Source organism: Papaver somniferum, chromosome 2 (assembly GCF_003573695.1).
Source record: "Papaver somniferum cultivar HN1 chromosome 2, ASM357369v1, whole genome shotgun sequence".
NCBI lineage: Eukaryota > Viridiplantae > Streptophyta > Magnoliopsida > Ranunculales > Papaveraceae > Papaver > Papaver somniferum.
The window spans coordinates 113,999,478-114,023,352 of NC_039359.1; the positions used below are offsets into that span (position 1 = coordinate 113,999,478).

General features: G+C 35.2%; 1 protein-coding gene and 1 long non-coding RNA gene across 3 annotated transcripts; one reads left to right on the forward strand and one right to left on the reverse strand.

Annotated features, from left to right (window-relative positions):
- The first annotated feature begins 299 nt into the window (after nucleotides 1–299).
- LOC113348856 (NAC transcription factor 25-like) lies at nucleotides 300–2,457 on the forward strand. The gene is made up of 3 exons (XM_026592742.1): nucleotides 300–629; nucleotides 715–1,052; nucleotides 1,217–2,457. The coding sequence occupies exons 1-3, from the start codon at nucleotides 425–427 to the stop codon at nucleotides 1,862–1,864; spliced, it is 1,191 nt and encodes a 396-aa protein (XP_026448527.1). The 5' UTR covers nucleotides 300–424; the 3' UTR covers nucleotides 1,865–2,457.
- Nucleotides 2,458–17,264: 14,807 nt separating this feature from the next.
- Nucleotides 17,265–20,877, reverse strand: LOC113348857. 2 transcript variants are annotated; one of them, XR_003359809.1, is made up of 4 exons: nucleotides 20,527–20,875; nucleotides 19,920–20,174; nucleotides 18,362–18,571; nucleotides 17,265–18,145 (listed from the first exon to the last, which is right to left on the reverse strand). It is a non-coding gene; the product is annotated as an uncharacterized LOC113348857 (long non-coding RNA). The 2 variants fall into 2 exon arrangements; XR_003359808.1 differs by having other exon boundaries at nucleotides 18,362–20,174; nucleotides 20,527–20,877.
- Nucleotides 20,878–23,875: the final 2,998 nt, after the last annotated feature.

The following is a 23,875-nucleotide window of genomic DNA, read 5'->3' on the forward strand; positions in this document are numbered from 1 at the left end:
CATAAGAAAAGCATGACATCAAAAGGGATCGAGCAGTTTCAGAACCAACCTTTCCCACACTCGCCCCTTTTCCCTCTCTTTTACAAGCTTTTGTTGCCTTGCGCTAGTCTTCAAATATGGTCCCACAGTGCATGACTGCGACCAATTTTTCTCAGAAGAATGACACGTGTCGTCCCATGAGTGGTTAAAGTTCGGTACTTCAGCTGCATCATAGTCCGCTCTATGTCAGCATCTTAACCTCGATACCTTCTTCTCATATAAAAACAATCCATCTTGCCACCACCTTTCTTTCACTCTCCTCTCTCTGTTCTGCATTTTCATACTCTATATAAACTTACTATTACTGCAGAGAAAATCAGAATCAAGGAAGAAAAAGAAAAACCCAATTCAGTAATATCTATAAAGTAGGAAAACCGGTACGTTCATGGAGAGTACCGATTCATCGTCGGGCTCACAGCAACAGCAGCAGCAGCAACAACAACCTCAGCTTCCACCGGGGTTTCGGTTCCATCCAACTGATGAAGAACTTGTTGTTCATTACCTCAAGAAGAAAGCTTCTGCTTCTCCTTTACCAGTCAGAATAATTGCTGAAATCGATCTCTACAAATTCGATCCTTGGGAACTCCCTGGTAACTAATTATCCTTAAGGTACGTGATTAACCCTTAATTAATTGAAATGATCCTGACCAAATTCATGTATGGATATGGATTTAGGTAAAGCGACTTTTGGCGAACAAGAATGGTATTTCTTTAGTCCAAGAGATCGGAAATACCCAAACGGTGCTAGACCTAATCGAGCTGCAACTTCTGGGTATTGGAAAGCAACAGGAACCGATAAGCCGATTTTAACTTCCGGTGGAACTCAAAAGGTTGGAGTAAAGAAAGCACTAGTTTTTTATGGTGGAAAACCACCTAAAGGAATTAAAACTAATTGGATTATGCATGAATATCGTCTCATCGATAACGTCGCTTCCACCTCCACTACTACCATGCGACCTCCTGGAACCACCAACATCTCTTCCACCTCGAAGAAAAACAGTACTTCTCTAAGGGTACGTATGACGTATAGTCTACCAACTCCTTAAAGAAAATACTTTAATCGATCGATAAACTATATATCTGTTATAGTGCAATTTAAGTACATGCAAATTATTTGGATTCAACTAACTCTAATTAAACTGTGTTATACTGAATGTGTTTTTTTATGTATAAACAGCTTGATGAATGGGTATTATGCCGGATTTATAAGAAGAACAACTCTACTCAAAGACCTATTGATCAAAACAACAAGGACGATTCATCGTTAATGCTGGATGACATGCTCTCATCAGTACTAAGAACTTCATCAACAATTAATGGTGGTGGTAGTAGTCAAGTTCACATGACCAATAATAAGTCACAGATTATTGCCACTAGTTCTTCAAAAGGAACAACCCCAAATTACTCGGGGTTGATCGAAAACGACGACAATAACAGCTTCTTAGAGGATTTAATATCTGATCATCATCAATTGGGTTCTTCAAGTAATTCCAAGCATGTCAATTTTTCTGCGGTAATTTCTGCACCGACAAATATGAGTACTCCATGCTCTCTCACTCTGAAACGAAACTTACAATCGCCATATTATAACCAGTCGGGAAATGTTAATACATCTCCATCATCCAAGAGAATGATTTTTCAACCCAATTCTGCTCATACAAACAATAATGTCGTGGTTGGTGGCGGTACGGATGGAAGCAATACAATTTCGACTCTGTTAAGTCAGACAGCGCAGTTTCATCACCAACAATCGGTTCTTGGGTCTCTGGACGATGGTGTTTATCGGCAGTCTTACCATCTACCAGGCATGAACTGGAACCCTTAATGATGTTATTATGGTGGTGAGTATATTTCTATGTAAACTCGATCCTCTTCAATTTCAGGGTTTCAGAATTAAAGATACTTCCGAATCATCACTTGGTTTTTTGCCACGTGTCCAACACTGAAACAGCGGACATGCCAGTTTGGACAGTTTCACTTTACTGTTTTGCTGTTTCCAGAGAGTTGTAGTACCGTACTATGTAGAAACTCACCATTCAAGTAGAGAGATTGGAAAAAACAGTATTGCCGGGGATTACCTTTTACCATCAAGTTCAGGTAAGATCATAAATACAGAGAGAGAGAGATCTAGCTAGAAAGGGAGCTATATTTCATACAATGTAGTTTTGATTAAATTAGACAATATCGAGGGAATTAAATGGCATGTAACAATAAATGATATATTTATACACCAATACTACTAAGAGACTTTGGTATTCAGTATATATAATATAAGTAATATACTGATGCCACTTCAAGCATGATACTTAGATTTTGGTTTTTATCCATGGTAGTCATTTCTAGCCTATCCGAACTTGTTTGGGACAAAGAGACTCTGTTTTCGGTTTCCGCCAGCTTACTGTTGGATATTTATGTTCAGTCAATCTATAATGGGTCAAACCCAATGGGAAAGGAAGATAAGTTTTTCAAGGATGATGTAAATAAAAATATTAGATCTTAGATAGTATTACTATTCTTATTCTTACTGCGAAGGCACATCTACCTACAAAGTATTATAAATAAATTGTATAAATTAGTGTTGCAGTTGGCTGGTGGAGCGACTAAGCAGTACAAGGTCTACTTTCCAAGTACAAATCCATAGCATCTATCAAATCCATGAAAGTGTTAGGATTTTTTTCTCTATAAGTTTTGAAAGCAATGCATATCAGAATATCAATTAGATCACTGATGAGCTCGCAACTTGCAAGCTTTGCCATAATGAAAGAACCTAACCTCTTATCAATTGCTTTGGCTTATGGATAGCGATCATGAATACTGCACTAAATATCTTTGCTTATTATTATTTCTAATTTTTGCGTATTTTCTTACGTAGTAGCTTGCTTGTAGCTGTATTGTTGTCGAAAATTAGGCATGCATAGAGAATATATGCACGATAAATGGTCGATTATAGATTCTCCATAATGTGTTATTCACCCATTGGGGTGTTAATGAGAAAGTGAACGATAACGTAATTGTGATGCGTTTTTTTCTTCACGGTATACATCAAAGCTTATCGTATTGTTACTATTATCTGGACAAGGACTTCCCTCCTATAATCTTAAGATTCCATAATAAAGTACCCTTTATTTTCTTTTGCTTAAATCCCCCTTTGCTCTATCAAAGAGAAAAGATGTTACAAAGGTAGTAAGGAGAATGCTAAGGCATTGTCCAAGAACCCAAACAAAGAAACACTTTTTTATTTTGCTCGAAAAACAAAGAAATGTACGAATAACAGAAGTAAAGAGAACCATGCCCCTAAAATGTAAGGGGAAGCTAAAAGGAATGGAAAGCTATGCATTATCGATATAAATTGGTTCTAATCGTCTAGAGAGATCTCGTGGAGTACCAGTAGGTTTTCAATTTTCAATCACCTTTCTTTTTTCTAGGTCAATTTCATTGAAAAAAGTACTACAGCATAGCCGACCATGAGAACTTTGCAACAGGTATATACCTCACAACAATGAGTCCATGATGACTGACACAGATGTATACAACAATGAGTCCATGATAATTGACATAGATGTACACAACATTGTAAACCTCACAAAGATGTGTTGTAATGTGCGAGTATTAATGCAACATATATCTCCATCAATCAATCTACAACTCAAAATTAATTCCAATATCTTTAATTCCTACTATTTGATTTATATTAGATAAACAAAAGGAAACCCCGAATCTTAAGCCACTAAGACAACTTGAAGAAAATGTTACCTAGTAGTCAATTTTGCCATTCCAGGGCAAGAAAACAAAATGTCTTTATTCGGATATCCTTGTCATTTTTCTGTTTTGGGGACATGTATGAAACCTCATATCACGTGATTGATGCTTTCACTTCAACAACAATTTACTTACCTTTATATCTTTTGGTAATTAATATCCTCATCAATTAGTTTTCAATACCTATCGAGATCATTTATCCTATCCGTGAAATGTTCTTTTGATCATTTTCATGTGGTTTGCAGTCAGTTAGATGGCAAAACGATTTTGTGAATCAACTAGCTGTACCAATTCAGAACCAAAATTTAAAGAGGAACTGCAAAACTAGGTTAAGCCGAAACGATGTCCAAAGAACAGAAAACGGGCTGGTGAGTGCCACAACTTATTTTGCTGAGACTTAACTAGGCTGACCACAACTACATGGAGTATTACTTTTTGCTATCTAAAATGTAAATATCTAAAGTAATCTGAACCTTGCAAGATCTACTGCTGTAATAGCTGTGGCATTGATGGGAAGACATTTAACAACTAAAACATACTTATTTTTCTTATGTGCCATATGTTTTTCCCTGATAAACTCAGTTTAAGCATACACCACCACACCCAAATCTTAATAGGTCCTAACTTATGAATCGTATTATAATATTTTAGATTTCAAGAAAAAGATGAAAGAAGATCATCTGATGAACGAATCTTGATTAATAAATTTTGTGTCGTGTGATACTTCACCTAAAACAAATTTTACAATATACGCTGTAATATTTTCATATTTTAAATCTGTAAAGATCACTAGTCAATTTTGATTTAAATTTGTAATTCTGGACCTCAACAAAGAGTTGAAAGATCTGAGCACATTCACATCGTTGCATGAGCCAGAAATTTTATTTTGCTTTCTACTTTTCACTGCATCAACTGGAAACAAGTCAAATAACCCATATCTCCACTCTCAACCATCAGAACTTCACACATAATAAAAACTCAAATTTTTCCGCATATAAGGAAATCAAATCTCTGGTCCTCAATCATCACTTTCATCCTCTCTATGCCTAATCTTTTCGGCTCTACTTATAAGTTATAACATTTATCTTTCAATAGAACGCACAATAATCGACGATGATTGTGGTGTACTAATTTCCTCCATCCTTGGTAACAAGGAAGAGGACAGCAATGGATTATGTGAAGTGATACAATCGCCCGGTATCTTCCTCGTGAAGGGTACCAAACATAGAAGTTAAGGTCCCAGAACCAAGGGGTATTTAACACCTTTCCTACTTGTAACGAATTTTTTTAGTTTTGGCATATGGAGCTGAGATCTCAGAACACAAGAAAACTAAATTACAGAAACAAACGGTAGCTTCAATTTACTACTTTGTAAAGACTTCTAAGTCCATGGATATGGGAGTTGCACAGATCATCCAGAAGTTCAGATAAAATAAAATTAAATTACTACTCGAACCCACTTTTTCTACTCCACCTAATTCTTAGTAGCAATAGTATATCTACTCTTGCTACTCCACCTTATTAATTTTCTTTTCTGTATTTGGAATTTCTACTTCTCTTCACAAGAGTTGGATTGTAGTCAGATTTTTTTTACAAGTACTAATGTCAAAATCTAGTCATGTGTTTTGTTCCTCTGAACTTCCTCAAGTGTTTCTAACAGATTAGTATCAGACGTTTCATGTGATCTGTTTTGCTATGAATAAGACTTGGCATTGCGTTGTTTGTACCTCAATGCAACTCTAAATGTTCCTTCTCCTAGTAAGTTCAAAGTCGCCTATATTTATGACACTTGAATACAACATATGGAATCTGCATTGAGTGTGAGTCATCAAGAACACTAATAACATGTGATGAATGTGTCAAAAACTCTAAATAGCTTAGTAATTGACATAAGCAGGATAACAAACATCTAATACCTAGTATCACAATTTGCAAGTAAAATAATTGTAGCACAACCTTATACTTAGTTAAGAGACAAATTTTGACAGTAGATGATTACATTTGTGTTTGAATACTTTTAAAAGATGAGCAACCCTAGAAAATCATCACAAAATTGTAATTACTCATAACTTCGATCCGACTGCAGACAAAGATATATGGTATCTTCAATAGGTAGTAAATATGAATGATATTACACAATAACAATAGTGTTGAGTGATAAATTGAATGATTACAGAATAATACAATACTAGATCACAGACAATTGCAGAGGAAAAAGTGTAGTTTACCTAGTTATGATCCACTCCATTTCCCAGATCAGCAGAAGATTGATAACAAATTAGAATCCGACCACTCCAAAGCTTCAAGTAGAGGGTTAATTCGCTACCATTTTAAGTACGAAAAAAGAGAGAAATCCAAAAAATATGAGAAGGAATAAGTAGTCGACAACGACGAAGAAGTTTGTGGATTCATGGTGTTTCTGCTTCTTTTGGATTTCCATTGATTCTAGTTTCGCCATTAAAATTAATCACCGATCTGGGAGAAGGAAAAACCTAATGTTCCAGTTTCAAACCGGAATCCCTAACTAATTTCTTTCCCAATGGGTGGAGTGGATTAGACTTTAGAGGAGTAGTATATTTACTCCCAGGACCCCTTTTAGGCCGGTTCCCATGAGTGATTCAGAAAATTCCATTTGTTATACCAGATGGCCTGGCAAAGCAGTTGTGCCACTATAAGAAAATTACATTGCAATAGATATTTTATCGAGGGATATTCTGATTAGCGCCAGCGATAAATTTGTCATCGCTCAAAAGAATGTCCGTTGTTAGCGGTTATATTCTAACGGTTATTTCGCTCTATTTTTATTCATATATCTAGCGGTTATACACCATTTATCTATTCCTTTTACTTGTATTTTACTAATTGTTAGTTTCATAATAAATGGCAAAATCATGATGAAGATATGCAGATACATATGTATCGGCTTAAATCACAATAAGAAATGTGTATTCGGATGTTGCAACAACTTGATGGTGAAGAAGTTGAAGATTGAAAACTAAACAACACTATGATGCTCGTACACTCGGGCCAAATACCTAGAGTTACAGAGCCAAAAGAAGCTTTCACATGAAGATATATGTATCGAGGTAGAGAATGATTCTATTAGAAGCTGATGCACAATTATTATTTTCTTTATTGTGTGTTCTCTGATCAATATTTCCAACGCCGATTCCGCATATGCCCGGCACTTGGTGATAAAAATTATTAATGAGTTATGTTAGGTAAAACCTCAATTTAATTATCAATTTGATGCGCTGAACATTAGAGGTCATTGTCCTGAACAAAAGGTTACTTCGATCAAAAAGATTCTAGGTTATGGCAAACCCACGGATTCGAACGATGAGTAGCTTCATATGGAAAAAAACAACTTCACACAAGTATCTTTCATTGTTTTGTAAAGTATGCAATAATCAATCATTTTGGTCTAACATATTTAAGAAAACCAATCGATAAAGATATTAGAGAAATATTAAAGCAAAACTATGATAGGGGCTTCCAAGGAATGGTATGTAGTCTTGACTGTATGCATTGGGTATGGCTGGGATGCCTACTTATTGGGATGGTCGATATAATGGTCATCACCCAGAACCAATTGTTATCCTTTAAGCTGCTGCTTCTTATGATTGTAGGATATGACACACCTTTTTTGGTCTTCTATGTCCATAAAATGACATTAATGTTTTGCACATATCTCCTTTGTTTGAAGATCTAAAGTACGGAATTTCTCCCCAAGTTCATTTCGCAATCAACGGTCGTCAATACACTCGTGGGTATTATCTTGCGGATGAAATCTATCCAAAATGATCAACCTTAGTTCAATATTATCGTCATCCCACTGATTGCGAATTGGGTCGTTCATACGATTTTTTAAAACTAGACAAATGGAATTGAGAAACGATGTGGAATAAGCTTTTGGAATTCTTAAGCGGAAGTTCGTAGTCTTTTTGTGGACCATATCGTGGTTTAAGTGCTCGTAAAATGCATAATTCTGCATAACATGATAATTCAGTCGTAATAAGGACTGACTAACCATAATGATGTAAATTTGAAGCCTGAGATACAACCAGAAATAGGAATACCTTCTGCAAGGAACTATGCGCAAATGACTAGTTACATTCAAAACAGAAATATGTATGACAGGTCAAGAGAAGAACTGACAATCAATCTTCGGGGAGAGTTTGAAAAAGCCGGTGGGCATGATTTTTAAGTTTTATGTAATTATTAATCTAAACATTTAATCATTAATTTATTTGTAGTCTGTTAATTTTTATAAAAAATACTCAGTTGTCACTTAGCGGTCATTTGATCGAGTAACAAACATTTTATCGCCAACGGATAGTTTCTCCTAACGGTTTTCAATATATCCCTTATATATAACCATTATTATTTCAAAATCACATCTTTTACACCAACCTTCCACAAAAATATTATACTTTGACTCCCTAATATTCAGAAATGTTGCTAATCCAAACTTTATTGTAGACGGAGGCTTAGTCAGTCAGAGTTATAGGGGTAAAGTTCACAAAACCTTCTGCGATGATAAGAATTCTGCAATAAAACATGTAACCATCACAACTGGGATCGTGCAATTCTGTCATTTTTTCACAATAAGAAAACAAGCTGAAGAATGTATGACAAGTTTGGATTGTAAGTCGATATAGACTTAGGAGTGAAACCTATGATGAAATTTTTGTGCGATCTCGAAAGGAATGATAAAGATAGAAAAAGAAAGAATTTTGAATATGGAGCTCATTTGAAAACGCGAGGGTATATCAACCACACCCAATATTTCGTTCGGCAATCTGTATGGACTAAACTCCAATATAATTCCGAGAGCACCAACTTAAAAGTGAGACTCAATCAAGAAATATATCAAAAAGCTTTTATCTCTTTCTCAATACAATCAGTAAATCAACTAGATAGAAATACGTGAGACTGATTGATATGAGAATAACTCGGATGGTACCAAAGACCAATGGCCGAGTGTCAATCAAGTTCTATCCAACAATAAAGGTCGGATTTATCAACTGATTGAACTACGCACAACCTGCGATATTTCAATTATATAAACAAATATAATGTGGAAAAGAAATAACACAGACACCAGAAATTTTGTTAACAAGGAAACCGCAAATGTAGAAAATCCCCGGGACCTAGTCCAGATTTGAACACCACACTGTATTAAGCCTCTACAGAATTAAGCCTCTATAGACACTAGCCTACTACAAGTTAACTTCAAACTGGAATGTAGTTGAGCCATAACCAAGTTTCATACCGATTAATGTACAGTCGCGTTCCTTACGCCTCTTGAATCACATCAAGACTCTGCGCACTTGATTCCCTTAGATGATCTCACCCACAAATAAGAGTTGTTACGACCCAAATTCGAAGACTTATAAAGAAATCTGTCTCCCACAGATATGTCTATCCTTTTTTTTCCGTATTTTGATACAAAGATCAAGGTGAACAGGAACCAACCAATAATCCGGTCTTATACTCCCGAAGAGCAGCCTAAAAATATTAGTCACCTCACAATAACCCAACTGATAAACAGAATAAGTTATTGCGGAATCACAAGAGTCTGAGACAAATAACTGTTCGATTACTTTTTATATCTTACATATTGGAGATGATTCTCAATTAAATATTAAAGAAGATAATACTCAATACAATAGCACAAGTAAGATCAGAATACGCAACTACAGAGAAAATAGTTGGATCTAGCTTCACGAATCCCAACTGATATATCTTCAAGTCGTTAACCTAATAATGGTTTTGGAAAAACCTAGGTTAAAGGAGAATCAAATCTAGTTTACAACTAGGACACACGAGCGTGTCGGTATTAAGTTTCCCAACTGCTAGAGTTCTCCCTTATACGGTCTTTCAAATCATGGTTGCTTACAATCAAAGCGAAGAAAGCTTAGTAACAAAGCAATTGATATTCACCATTAGATGAACTTCTGATTTAAGATTCAAGCTAAATATGCTTAGAAACTAAGCAATAAATATCCACCATTAGATGGTATTAGCTTGATACACACAAATGAAATATACCATATTTAGATATGGACGAACCGTACCCAAACGTGTATACCTTGTTGTCATTCTAAATTCTCATTTAATCATTGAAACATTCTTAGAAGACAACAATGGTAATCTTACACATACCACTAGCTTCAAGCAATTTTCAAGTGATTAATCAATCAATACGAAACTTCCCAAGTTAACATCAAATGAGTGTCTCACACAAATCATGTAAGATGTTCAAGGTAATTTTCACATGATCATCTTGACTTAATACTTAGTTTTCAACAAATAAATTGCTTCCAACTAAACTCGTCAAGTATACGATGAACTTAGCTAAAGCTAAAAGCTTTCAGCACATATTTCGAGAAATAGATAAGCGAGATAAACTCGACTCAAAATATCAAATTTGTATAATGTAAAAGTCTATATAGCTATACGACTTAGTCTCTTTAGAATATAGAATAGAATAGACTTCTAAGTGATAGATAATTTTTAGTCTCCACATACCTTTTGTTAATGAAGTTCCTCCAAGATCTTCAGTAGATCTTCTTATTTAATTGGTGAACGCCGCGAAGTATAAATCTCAACTACACACTTTTATCCTAGTCCGAGACATAGCTATAAGTAGACTAGAAATCAAGTATATAGTTTTGATCATCTAAACTTGACAAACAAGCTTGAGATAACAACACTTGCGAGTTCGACCGAGCAGTGCTCTAACATCATTTTCACATCATCAAGGAGTTTCCCATTGCCCGTATGGGATTTTAATACAATGTAATGATGTTAATGTGATTTTATATGTAAGTAAAACTTATTAAGTAGAATTAAGTAAAATTAAGAAAAAGTTATCATTTCGAATTAAAACTAAGTAGAATGAAGCAACATTGTAAAATTCAACTTAATACATCAATCATCAAAGTAAAGGTTCTACTTCATCAAATTCATCATTAAAATCATCATCATCATCACCAAATGGGTTTTTAAATGCTGATTTTTGTTCTGACTCTCTCTATAGCTCATCAAAAGAGAGTTGCCATACATGTTTTCATTGGTTGTTCATTATAAAAGTGTCCGCCTTAGTAATATTATCCGTGTCGTAGTCATAGAAAAATATTTTTCTTGAGAAAACCAACTTTTTTTTTTCTTTTTTTTTTGAAATTTCCGGTCAACCACTCTTTGCTTCTTGACAGTTCTTATTTTAAAACCTTCGGTCCTTCCTCCTTCTTGAGATAATTTTGTCTTTATACTTTCATTGTTTCTACCTATTACTTTTCACTTAGTATTATCAGTGATAATTAAGTTGGTTTTTGGGTCGTTGTGGTATTTGGTGAAGAAAAGGATTTGATAAAACTGGTGAAGAATTTGGTATTAAAGGAGAATAAATGTACGGTGAACTGTCAGGTACTTGCTAACTAGCTACTAATAATTCTGGATTATATTTGGGAAACACTTCTAAAATATGGTAACAACTTCCGAATGCAAAAAAGAATTCCGTGTTGGTGTTGCCAAGCTGCACGACACTTTCTTTCCACGTCAGTATCAATATTACCACTCTCCTGGCTTCTAGTGACTTGCATTATCGCAGAAACATACAAGGAAACTTCCCTATTGACTACAACGAAGTGACTTAACAATCCACTTGCATCACGACTCTTTATATTTGTGAAATATGTTATCTCACATGGTGTTACCATCTTGTTGTGCACCGCTAGTACAATCTTGGGTAGAGTAAATATAATTCCGATTAATATATTCATCTTCATTGATAGTGAATTTTGTATCCCGAACCTTAGTACTTTTATCAGATTAAGATTGAGGTTATGACTGAAACGTCATATTATAGAAAATTAGGAAATTATGAAGTGTGGAGTAGTTGTGATTAATGTATTTAGTTTTAGATTTAAAAAAAAATTATAGAGAGATTTAGAAATTCTTGTGTGAGTTGAAATAAATTTGAATTCGAGTATCTACACGGATGGGTTTATGACCGTTGGATAATGAACCACTGAGCGATGATAATAACAACGAGTAAAGGTATTTCTATCGCTGGGAAGCGACGTGGAGACCACCAAGCGATGAAGTCTCTATTGCTCGATAAAGTATCTATCGCAGCTGGCTAAGTGGTAAATTTACCACTTAGCCAGATACGTTTTCCACTGTGCCATGCCCATAGTGGCTAAGTGGTAAATTTCTATATCAAATACCCTATGCGCAAGAACTGGCCTTAGAGCATATCCCTTAGAGGTGCAAATTTTATTTTTTTAATTCGTAGTCTCTCCTTCTCAGTTTAGATGAAGGTTTATGGTTTATTTTTAACCCCAAAATAGATGGAGGTTTTCTTATTTTTCCCAAGTTTTTCTTGATTTGTCAGCGCATTGAAATCATAAATTAGACACAAGGAACAAAAAAAACTAGGATATTTAAATATTTTAAAAATTAATATAAAGAAAAACTTGAAGATCGAGGGAGTAGGATTTTAGACTATTTAAAATAAATTCAGCTCTAATAGTAGATCCTACAAAATAGTAGGGGTGACATACTAAATGCAAAAAATTTAACCAGACTTCCAAATGATCTATATGTTATTATATTATTTTTTTAATAATTATATAAAGTTAAATTAAACGGTACCAATCCGTGTTACTGATTTATATTTTCAGATCAGACAAAAGATACTGATATTAAAGCAACAACGGGAATACTCATAGGAATTTGAAGCTCCGCCTCTTGTTTTACCAGGGAAATCGCCATCTTACAACCAATCAGGAGGCACAAAAAAGACGACAACAATCTCAGTCGGATGGTCCTCTCCTCCCATGGACCGGATAAAGATCAACACGAATGGGGCTGCTAGTGAACACCTTGGATTTTTGGTTGCAGGTTTCATTTGCAGAGACTCTGAGGAAAGAACGGTAATGGCTTTGGCGCAACCACTAGTAATAACGACTGCATCAATTGCAGAAACTTGAGCTTTACTTCTGGCAGCTAGAACAGCCACGGAAAGACAATGGCCAAAAGTTTTACTTGAAACTGACTCAGAAAACCTTTTTCGGTTCATTATATGTCTGGATGCTCCGCCGTGGTATATCTTTAATATGATCAATGAAATTAATAAAGCATAGAATGAGTCAGATTCCACAAGCACCAATCCTGCACAACCATAGGGAAGGAAATCAGGAGTCAGATGGATGGCCAATCACGCGGCATATGGAAGTCAAACGGGAAATTTATCTACTAAAATCTAGGATCAGGCGATCCCAAATTTCCTTAATCAAATTACCTTATATGACTCAATGAGTACTACATACCCACGTGTAATTGTAACTTAGTTCTTTATATAAATGCATGTTTTAAAAAAAAAAACTTATTGATAAAAAGTTTTGATGCACAATATCAGATTGGGTTATTTAGACGTTAGTATCCAATTTTGTGACCAAAGTTGCGTTTGGTACTCAAGACCATAGTTGATCGTCTTGACAATTACAAATCAAGGTTAAATACGAAAATAACCAAATTAATATCAGGTTTTAATTTATTTACTAACCCATCCACTCTATTATCTGTTAGACACGCGTATGATTAAAAATTGACCATGAAAAAATGGCTGAGATTAAACAATTTTGTCTTGGTCATGCTTTCCTTAATAGGATCCCGATGGTCAGCTTCATTCTTCATATATTCCGTTAAAAGCGAAAATAGAATTCGATCAAAATTGAAAATCCCTTAACAAATTTGCGTTCATCATGATCATGATCAAAATCTTTGTTTTTACTCCAATTGCAAATACCACAAAAGCAAACATCGAAACCTTTACTTTTACAGTTCTCAATCTTTCAATCAGTAAATAAAAAACAACAGCAACTTGCCACACATTTTTCATATTTTAAAGACCCCAAGTTCTTTAACTCTAATTTGGCCAATCATAACATGTAGTGATACAGATTCAGAAGTATTTTCTCCAATAGATGAAGGGTTTCAATTTTGATAAAATGAGTAGAGAAATTAATGAATATTATTGAGTTAAAATTTAGACTTGCTGATGGAAGAGATATTGGGCCAAATAAGTATAATCCAACTACAACTGTTAGATTTTCAGAACAAATCATCAGTTCTTCTTGGCCTCAAGGTATTATCATTTGCCTTTCTTTGTTTTTTCTTGTTTTCTTATTCCTATTGTCGTTTTGCTTTGAATTGGATTTTGATAGTTTTAGCATTGAAACGTTCAAGTTCTATATTAATTGATGGTCTGTTATAAACTCTTTAAATCAATTGTGTAGTAAGTGTAGATGATATGATCTTGTTATGTTCTATATAAAAATGATGTGTTTTATTGAAATTGCTGAACATCATTTGGGTTGTTCAACGATTAGTAACTGCAAAATGGACAACACCTTAATTTGGTACTCAACATTTCAATGACACCTGGACAGTTACTTGACTGTGAACATCCTCGACCCATAATTATTTAATATTCTTTAATTTTATTAAAAATTCATTTGACTTTATAAATTTAACCCTGCTGATATATATTATCTTCTTCCTCCTATCATTCTCACAGCCGAAGTTGAGAACTTAAACTACCTTATTATAAATATAGCACTATTAGTGAATGAAGAAGCCAAATCAAATGCAAAAGATATGATGTTGCCGAATCAATGTTCAATAAATTGAATACTGTTATTTTCCCGAGAAAACACATATATCCAGATGTACCTATGAGATTTGAGAAGCTATATAATATTTTTTTTCTCAGATTGGGTTATGAAGACTAGAGTTCAAAATTGAAAGTATGCTAATAAAGTTTCTTTGTTATTGTACAATATATGCTTCTGAATATTGCACCGGTATCTCATACATCTTCTCTAATCTTCTTACTCCTTGACCTACAACTATGGGAATGGATAGGCTTATCCTACACAATAATCCATCAACCATTAAACACCATTACACTCAATAATCAATGAAAAACAAAACATTTTCATCACCTTCTTCAACTCCAATCCTAACTCGAAAAATTAAACTGAGTAATCCCAAGTCAACAATACCAATAGTCTTCTAGAACTCTCTTTACAAGTCTTAGTTAGATTGATGTTGTTAGAGCATTGCTCGGTTGAACCTACTAAGCGTTGGTATGTCAAGTTTGGTTGTCATATTTTAGTTCCAAAACTTGAGTTTCTTGATTAGATTACTAGAGTCAACTTCGTTAGGTTAAATTAGCTAGGAAGTCTAGAAATGTTGAGACAAAATCGTGTTACTATGAAGAACATGAAGACGTCTCAACATCAACGAACACATCATCCTTTTGTTAGAGGGTAGTGACACAAGACTTGTTTTGTTTCCATTTTTATCTATGTTTCTTTCAAGTAATTTATATTGTAAAACATAACACGCGAAGTTGTCTATATGAATCTCTAGTATTAGTGACTTGATCATTATATTATGATCAAAGTGTCAAGGAAGAATATATGACATAAAACTATTCTTGTAATTCGTTATCCTTTGATCAAAGTTTTAACTTTGGTATATTAGAATATGAAGTATATCGTTTATCCCTTGAATTTCGTATATGCAACATAACACTATCCCTGTAATTTTTTACTAGATTGTGTAATGAACTTTGAGTTACTTCAATTCCTAGTAAACTATATTTAACTACATGATGTAAGGAAGTAGACTTGCGAAACTTTTTTTGTAGTTGAAAAGGGTCAAAGGAATTAATTTGGTGGTATGATTCTTATTTGGGATCTCTAGCAGGACCAATCCTTATTTGGGGATCTCTAGTAGGACCAATTCCTACCTTGGGGATCACTTGCAGGACCAATCCGTAATAGCAATTGTATTTTCAGTTTTCATACGCACTTTAGGGTTTACATGGAATTCGGAAAACGAGTTTCTATTTAGGAAAGTTTACAATGTCGACAGTACAAGTATTTGAACATGTGCAAAATTTTATTTATTTATTGTTCAAAGATATTCTTTGATACTGAAGATGATATTCCAAAACTGAAATAATTGAGAATCTTTTATTAGGTTTTAAAATTTATAAGTCTTTACTTTTCCAGTAAGTAAAACATATCGCTGAAGAATATATCAGTAAAGTATACTTGTATGCTAGCTAATATTGAATTGTCATCCATGAGAGATTTCAGTATTAGTTCGAATTAGACAAAACCAAAACTTGGTATTTATTGCATATCTTTTGATATTTTCGATTATGGTAATTCGCTGGTGTCCAATCTACATTGTTTTGTTCTACGAATACGAAGTTTTTTCTTCTTACAAACTTATGACGACACAGGCGCTTCAGTTTACAGTCTATGTGAAAGCCGACTAGTAGTATTATTCGTAATTTGTGATTATACTTGATTGGCTGGGATCCAACAAGTTGGTATATCTTTGATAGATTTCCATAGCTTGTTGTGTAGATCGTCGATCAATTATTTGGTGGTTCTCTTCAGGATCCGAATCTAATAGGTTGTGAATTAAGATTTGATTATCTCGATAATCTAGATTGTTGTTGATCTAAACCGATATAAAGGAGTTTAAGCTTTTAACAGAAGAGCCTTTGTATAACTCATCAATATTTCTGATTTAGTTCTTGATATTGATAAAGCGGTTATTGAATACAGTTTAATCTCTTATTTAATAGTTGCTTTATTGGCTGATAAAAAATGCAATAAAATTTTAGTCAAACTTTAAGATGTTTTTTTTTTTCCCGATTTCCGATGTACTGGCTTGAGCTACTCTTTTTGATTTTAATTTTGATGTTGAAGGCTATTCTTTTTCACAGGGGATTGATCATAGAGAAGGTAAAATGGGCAATGATACAAAGCTCTTCCTCTCTTGTGTTTATGTAAACGCCTAAGAGAAAGATAATTTAGATCGTTGGATTGCATCAATTTTCACCTGTTAGATCTGTTTTAAGCGTATTTTTAGTTGCGCGTGAGAGTCAAACTGATGTTGTTAGCGAAATATAAATTAAGTAAAACTAAAATTATTTTGGTAACGGTCAAGACAGTAAACTACAATTCTTGGTACCAAACTCTAATATTGAACTTTATGGGGACCAAACGCGACTTTGGTCTCACTTGACATTTTGAGAATTAATTCTAATAATCCAATTCTAACCGCACACCCCAGGCATCTACATTTCCATTCATTTACGTGCAAAGTATGGTATGTTAATCCAATAGAACTTTATTTAGAAGACGCAATTGGGGGATACTCTCACAAATTGGAGGATACTAACAGTTATATGGGGATGGATTTTGACTAAGGGGTATTTTTAGTTTGGTATCCCCTCCAAACTTTAAAAATAATAAAGAGAAGAAGAAGAAATATTAGTTTTTATATGATTCGTGCAGTACTTTGATCATTTATATCCTCTTCGCCTTTGAATAAACCAATCTTGTCATAATAGAACACTTCGATATGTCTTTAAATTCATATATGTTATTACAATTCATTAATCCTAAAATAGCATTCCACAAAGAGGAAACATTTGAACACTGTTCGTGAAGTATCTGTATACGATTATTCGAGAAAACATAGACCAAAAAAGTTCTCTCTATATATTTTTGCGCTCTGACTTGATATGCGTGCAGAGTAACTTTCAACTGGTTCTCCCAAGCTCCCTGAGCTAGCAGCATCGGAAAACTAAGGTAAACCCTATCCTCTCTTAATTGTGCTAATACTTTTGCATTTCTTGTAGGGTATTCACCTGAAGTAGCTCAACTTTCTCCAGTTTCCATCTTTCCAAAAACCAAAAAAATCAAAAAACCAAAATCTCTGAACTTCCCTTATTGTGATATTGTGATGTCAATAGTAAGTAAAGTGAATTCATGAGTTGCACTGTCATTGTACTAAACCCTTCAGCTGCACTGCCATCTGCGGATTTAAAACCATATCTCATTGATTGTGTACTTTCATCACTTCCCTCCAGTCCTGTCCCCTGCCCCTTACCCCTTCAAACTTTTAAACCCTACCAAACATTGAATTATTCTCATTCTCATTCAAATTCTAATTCCTCCCCCGGATTGTTAGTAACCTCCCAACAACCTGCTTCTTTACTCCAGTTCCTATCTGCCCTCTGTTTTGCAGTAATATAGCTCTGACCGTGGAAGATTTTAATGGTCAAAGTATGGGTGTATGGAGACTTTCTGCAAGGCTCACATTTTATATCAGTCAACACTGGGGTTAATTGGCTCCTGGCTTTTCTGTATCTGGTTCTTTACTCTGGTAACAATGCTAGTTGTATCATGGTGTAAAAAAGTTAAAACTTTCATTTCCAATTTACCTTCTCAGTGCCTAAACTTTCCTGCAAAATTTTTCACCATGAACCAATCAGTTTCAACTGAGAATATGCTCAAAAATCTAGATATCAACAAACCCTTTCATTTAAATGATGATCAAGTAGCTGAAAGCAGGCCACAAGCTAACCTTCAAATCATTGCTAAGATTAACTGTGAATTCAAAATGCATAAAGATAAAGTAGTTGTGATAGTACAACAAGTATGGCAACTTGATTATTTACCAGAGTGCACTCTTGTATTCAGAGGCAAGGAAAGAAACATTTTTGTCTTTAAACTGCTATCAAGATCTGATGTCCTGTATGCTTTGTCCAGAAATCTCTGGGGCTTTGGTCCTTTCCTGCTAGTGGTCCAACAATACTTGTTTGGAGTTGCTCCTGCCTCAATAAACATGGGTATCATTGCAATATGGTCTAGGCTCACTGATCTTCCACCTGAATGTGAAAGTAGACAGATTCCCTTCAATATTGCAAGTTTTATGGCTTCATGCCTTGTGGTAGAAAAACCCTCAAGAAATCAACAAACACTTTCATGTTCCAGAGTACTTGTTGAGATAAATGTCAATGAGAAACTATGGGACCACATTCCAGTTACTATGGGGAAAAAAGAACCTGTTATTGTGAAAGTTTTCTTTGAGAAGCTACCTGAAGGGTTTTGTAAACATTACAGAATCCTAAGTCACTCAAAGAAGAAATGTTCTGCCACAAACCAATGCAGGACACCATCATGGAAGAGCTAGAAGAAAAGGAAGAAAATGAAGCATTTGTAGAAGATCAGCTGCAAGCAATATCAAATGCAGCTTACAAAGCTACAACAAAATATCTGCTTACTGACCCACAAATCTTACAAACAGGGGAAGCAAGTAACTCAAATTTGGACAAGGAGGAGGTTAGACCATTTGCAGAGGAAGAAAAGTCACTGGAGGATAAAAGACCAAGTTTCCAGCTAGGGGTCTTACTTCAGGAGACTTTGGTTGAAAATGAAGATGTACATTCAAAAAGGCAACTATTTGAAGGAGATGAGATGTCACCAGCACATAAAATTCAAAGAACAGGAGATGAGAATGAAAGGGTGTTTAAGAAGAAGGGAAGGAAATCTAGCAGCTTTAGATTTGATCATGGTTCACCTGCGGAGGTTAACTTTACTACACACCCAAACTCTGCCTTCCAACTAGTTGACCCAGCAATTTTTATTGAACCACCACCAGGCTTTGAAAGCTTCAAAAAATATACTAGATCAACAAGAAGAATTCAATTGGCTAAGGTGCAAGGAAGGGTCTCTGTTGCAGTAACTCAGCAATCTAAAGAAAAAGAAAAGGCTAATGAAGGAGACAAGATAGTGGCTCATTGCAATGGCATGAAAGGGAGAACAACTCTCACTATTGAGGGATAAACAGGAAGGAAAAACTACCAATTTGAAGCTTACAAGACTCCTGGAAAGACTATTTGCAGCTCAACACTATCCATCACAGATGCCAAGAAAGGAATACACATTGGGGATGCAGAACAAATAGCAGAGGAAAAAGGAACACACAAAGCAACAAAAATGGCAAAATCTGGAGGCAACAACAAGAGAACTATCATGAGGAAGAGAAGATCAAATGTTAAGCTAGATATTTAAAACCAACTATGAGAAGGCCCTAATGAAAGCTATGCTCCACATCACAACTCAAAGGCAGAAGAAACAAAAAGCAAAAATTAGCAAGATGGATTTTGAACTGAGCCCTACCATCAATCTACCACATCAATTATACAACAAGAATAACACATAAAAGAAGCATACTCAAAAGGCCCCATTGCAGTCAAATCTCTGTGCTATCACCTACCACCAAGCCACAATACTCACACCTGAAACTGCAGTATCAAAAACACACATCAACCCCTCAAACATCCCTTTCCCTCCATACTCCAAACCTCTTCCTACATCCCAGATTTTTGGCCCTGCAACTGCAAACCCACCTAAGTTTTTTGCTCCTTCAATCTTGGATAGAAACTCTGAATCAAGCAAAGAGACACCTCAGATGCATGCCCTCAAGATCTGCAATAAAGCCAAGGATGAGAAATGGGTGGGAACTGTGGAATCAATCACAGTACAAAGTGATGGTAGCTCAACCAATAAGGGACGTAGCTTGGAGGAGAATCAGGTACCACAACATCTAACATCGCAATTACTTGTCTCAAATTCATTTTAAATTTCTAGATTATGGTATCATCACAGGGTAAATCAGATTATATCTCTCAATATACTCTAATGGAATTGTCAAGGATTAAACAAAAATATAAAATTGCATCTCCAAAACCTAATCAAAAATCAAAACCCAGACATCATATTTCTACAGGAAAAACATAATGCATCCTACATAAAACCATTTATCAAAAAGCTTCAATACCTGGATATGATTGTTGTTGAGCCTACATGAGTGATTAGCACTGCAGGGTGTCTAAATCTGTCCTGGTATTCTAAGATTTAGATTCAATTGATCAATAACACTGATAATCAAATAGATATAGTTGTTACAGATTGATCTAGGAACTTTGAATGGTTGATGTCTGCTGTTTATGGATTCCCCTATAAAATTAAGAAACACCTTAGCTGGAACTACTTCAAGAATCTAGCAGCCATTGTAGAACTGCCATGGATGGTTATAGGTGACATGAATTTCGTTCTATCTGAAAGTGAGAAGAAAGGAGGCAAGAAGAAAATCTCTGAAGAACTCAGATTCTTCACACAACTGATTGATGAAGCGGGGCTCATGGACATGGGCTTCGTGGGGTATGAGTTCACATGGTCCAATAAGAGAGATGGACAAGACTTCATAGAGGCTAGACTTGACCGGGTGTTATCAAAACTGGAATGGTTTGATTTATTCCCTAGAGCCATGGTCTATCATCTGCCGCGGGTGGGGTCTGACCATAGCCCCATCCTCCTGAGTACCTCCCCATGCTGTAAAGCCGGGGTTAAATCTTTAAAGTTCTTTGGGATTTACCTGCAAGACCCTTCATGATTTAGGGTTATTGAAGAGGTTTGGACCCTGGAAATAGATGGCTCACAAGCTTTTAGATTCGTTTCTAAGCTAAAGAATGTTAAAAAACTAATAAAAATCTGGAATTGAGAGTACTTTGGAAATATACAAAATAATATTAAAAATATAAATAAGACTCTTGCACATGCTAAAAACATTCTAAAACTTCTTGAAATAGCCCTAGAGTTACTCTGATTCAAGAAGATCTGGAAAGATGGTACAACTTTGAGGAGGCATGTTGGAAAATAAAAGCCACAGATAATAACCTTAGCTTAGGGGATAAAAATACTGGTTATTTCCACTCCTCGACTAAATATAGAGCAAGGAAATTAAGAATCGAAGCCATCAAAAAAGAAAATGGAGAATGGTTCCATAATAGAGGGTACATTGAGAATACTTTCTTTAGCCACTTTAGGAATATGGCCTCGACCACTAACCCAGTTATCCAAGATCAAATTCTAAATATAATCCGTGTGAGTATTTCTGAAGCCGGCAACATCAAGCTCCTAAATCTCCCAACGGAGCTAGAAATCAAATTAGTGGTTTTTGTTATGCACCCAAATAAATCCCCGGGACCAGATGGCTTCCCGGTGGGATTCTATCAAAAAAACTGGTATCTCATCAGAGAGGATGTTACCAAGTTAATTCACCAATTTTTTCAATCCAAATACCTGCTCAAAGAGTTAAATGCCACCTTCATTACTCTCATCCCTAAAAAAGAGGCACCTGAAACCCCAGCTGACTTCCGGACAATTTCCCTATGTAACACTATCTACAAAGTTATCTCTAAAATTCTTGCAAACAGAATAAAGCCCTTTCTTGATAAATTCATCTCTCCTTATCAATCGGCTTTTGTCCCTGGCAGACAAATTACGGATAATATTGTGATAGCACATGAAGTCATACACAAAATGAGAACAAAAAAAACCAAAAAAAGGGTATATGGGATTAAAAATAGATATGTCAAAGGCTTTCGATAGAGTTGAGTGGTCTTTTTTGGAGGCAGTTCTGACCAAACTGAGTTTTTGCGAGGAATGGATTGGGTTACTCATGCAATGCATAGGTACTACATCCAGTGTTGTATTAATTAATGGTTCCCCCACCAGCTTCTTTAAACCAACTCGTGGAATTCGTAAGGGTAACCCTTTGTCACCCTATCTTTTCATAATTTGTATGGAGAGCCTGTCTAGAGTCCTTAGTGAAGCTGAAAATAAAAAATGGATTAAAGGAGTAAATTTCTCTAAGAATTCGATCACCATTTCCCTGTCCTTTTCGCTGATGATTGTCTCATCTTTACTAGGGATATCAAGAAAGATGGTAGGATACTATTAAAGATTCTTGACATGTTTAGTGCTGGCTCCGGTCAGTTAATAAATTATGACAAATCGGGAATATTCTTTAGTAAGTTTGTGACCAATAGAAAGGCTAGAGAGGTAATTGACATACTCAAGGTGGGTAAAATAAAGATAGATAATAAATATCTAGGGGTCCCTCTATTTACCCATAGATCCAAAATCCAATGTTTTGCACCATTAGCTGAAAAACACAGATGTCGGTTGGCTAGTTGGTCTGGAAAAATGCTCTCTGGAGCAGGAAAAGGTGTTATGATAAAACATTTGGCATACTCTCTAGAACGTACTAGATTGTAAAGGAGAGGGTACCCAAATATACCTCAAGCTAAAACTTTTCCCACCTATAAGTCCTTTATCCGAAAGTGATTGTCTATGGACTGAGTCGAGACAATACAACTAATCGGTTCACACTTCGTGTGATCGTCTATGGATACGAGATCGAGACAATACAACAACGAAGTATGTTTACTTGATACAAAGGTTCGGACTTAACCAAACACAATAGGATTGCTTATCAAGTAAATAGGTATTAACGTTTGTGTAATTTACTTTAATTATAATAAAACAATTATAATGCGGAATATAAAAGTAAATGACACAGCAAGATTTTGTTAACGAGGAAACCGCAAATGCAGAAAAACCCTGAGACCTAGTCAAGAATTGAATACTCTCAGGATTAAGCCGCTACACAAAATTACACTAACTTCTATAGTTGATACCAAGTAACTAACCCTATAGTTCACCTAGTTCCTTCTGTATTCCCACGCCTCCAACTTATAAATAAGTCACGTACTTGGAACAATTCCTTTGGTTCGTATTCCAAACAGTAAAGGAACAACAAATCTGTTTGGTATCAACTCTATTCAACCAAGTGATATGAGTCGGACAAAGGCTCTTCCTTTTATCTCAACATAAACTCCTTCTTCAGGTACTTAGATCTATCTTATATTCAATCACCCAAAGGGAATCGTTTAAGATTAAGCCAACAACACCTTTAATCCGAAGAATCGTGTTGATGTCGATCTACTCAATTAATCAATACAATCTACCACAAGGATAAACCGATTATTAATTGGATCCTCTTTTACCGAAACAAGTATTGTGCACACTAGAGATTATAAAACCCAAGTCATATCTTCAATTTTCTTCAAATCTTCTGAAATCTTCAATAAAAACCTGCACACAATCACTTGAATCTCTTGTCATCAATCACGCACAGAACGGAGTCTGTTAACAATGGATTATCACAAGATCGTCTTTAGAACTAAAAACACTCTAAAGATCCCTGTCGAAACTCTGAACTAGTTTGAGTGAATCTTATATCAGAAGAGAAGATTCTCAAGAATAAAAAAACTAGGTGCAAT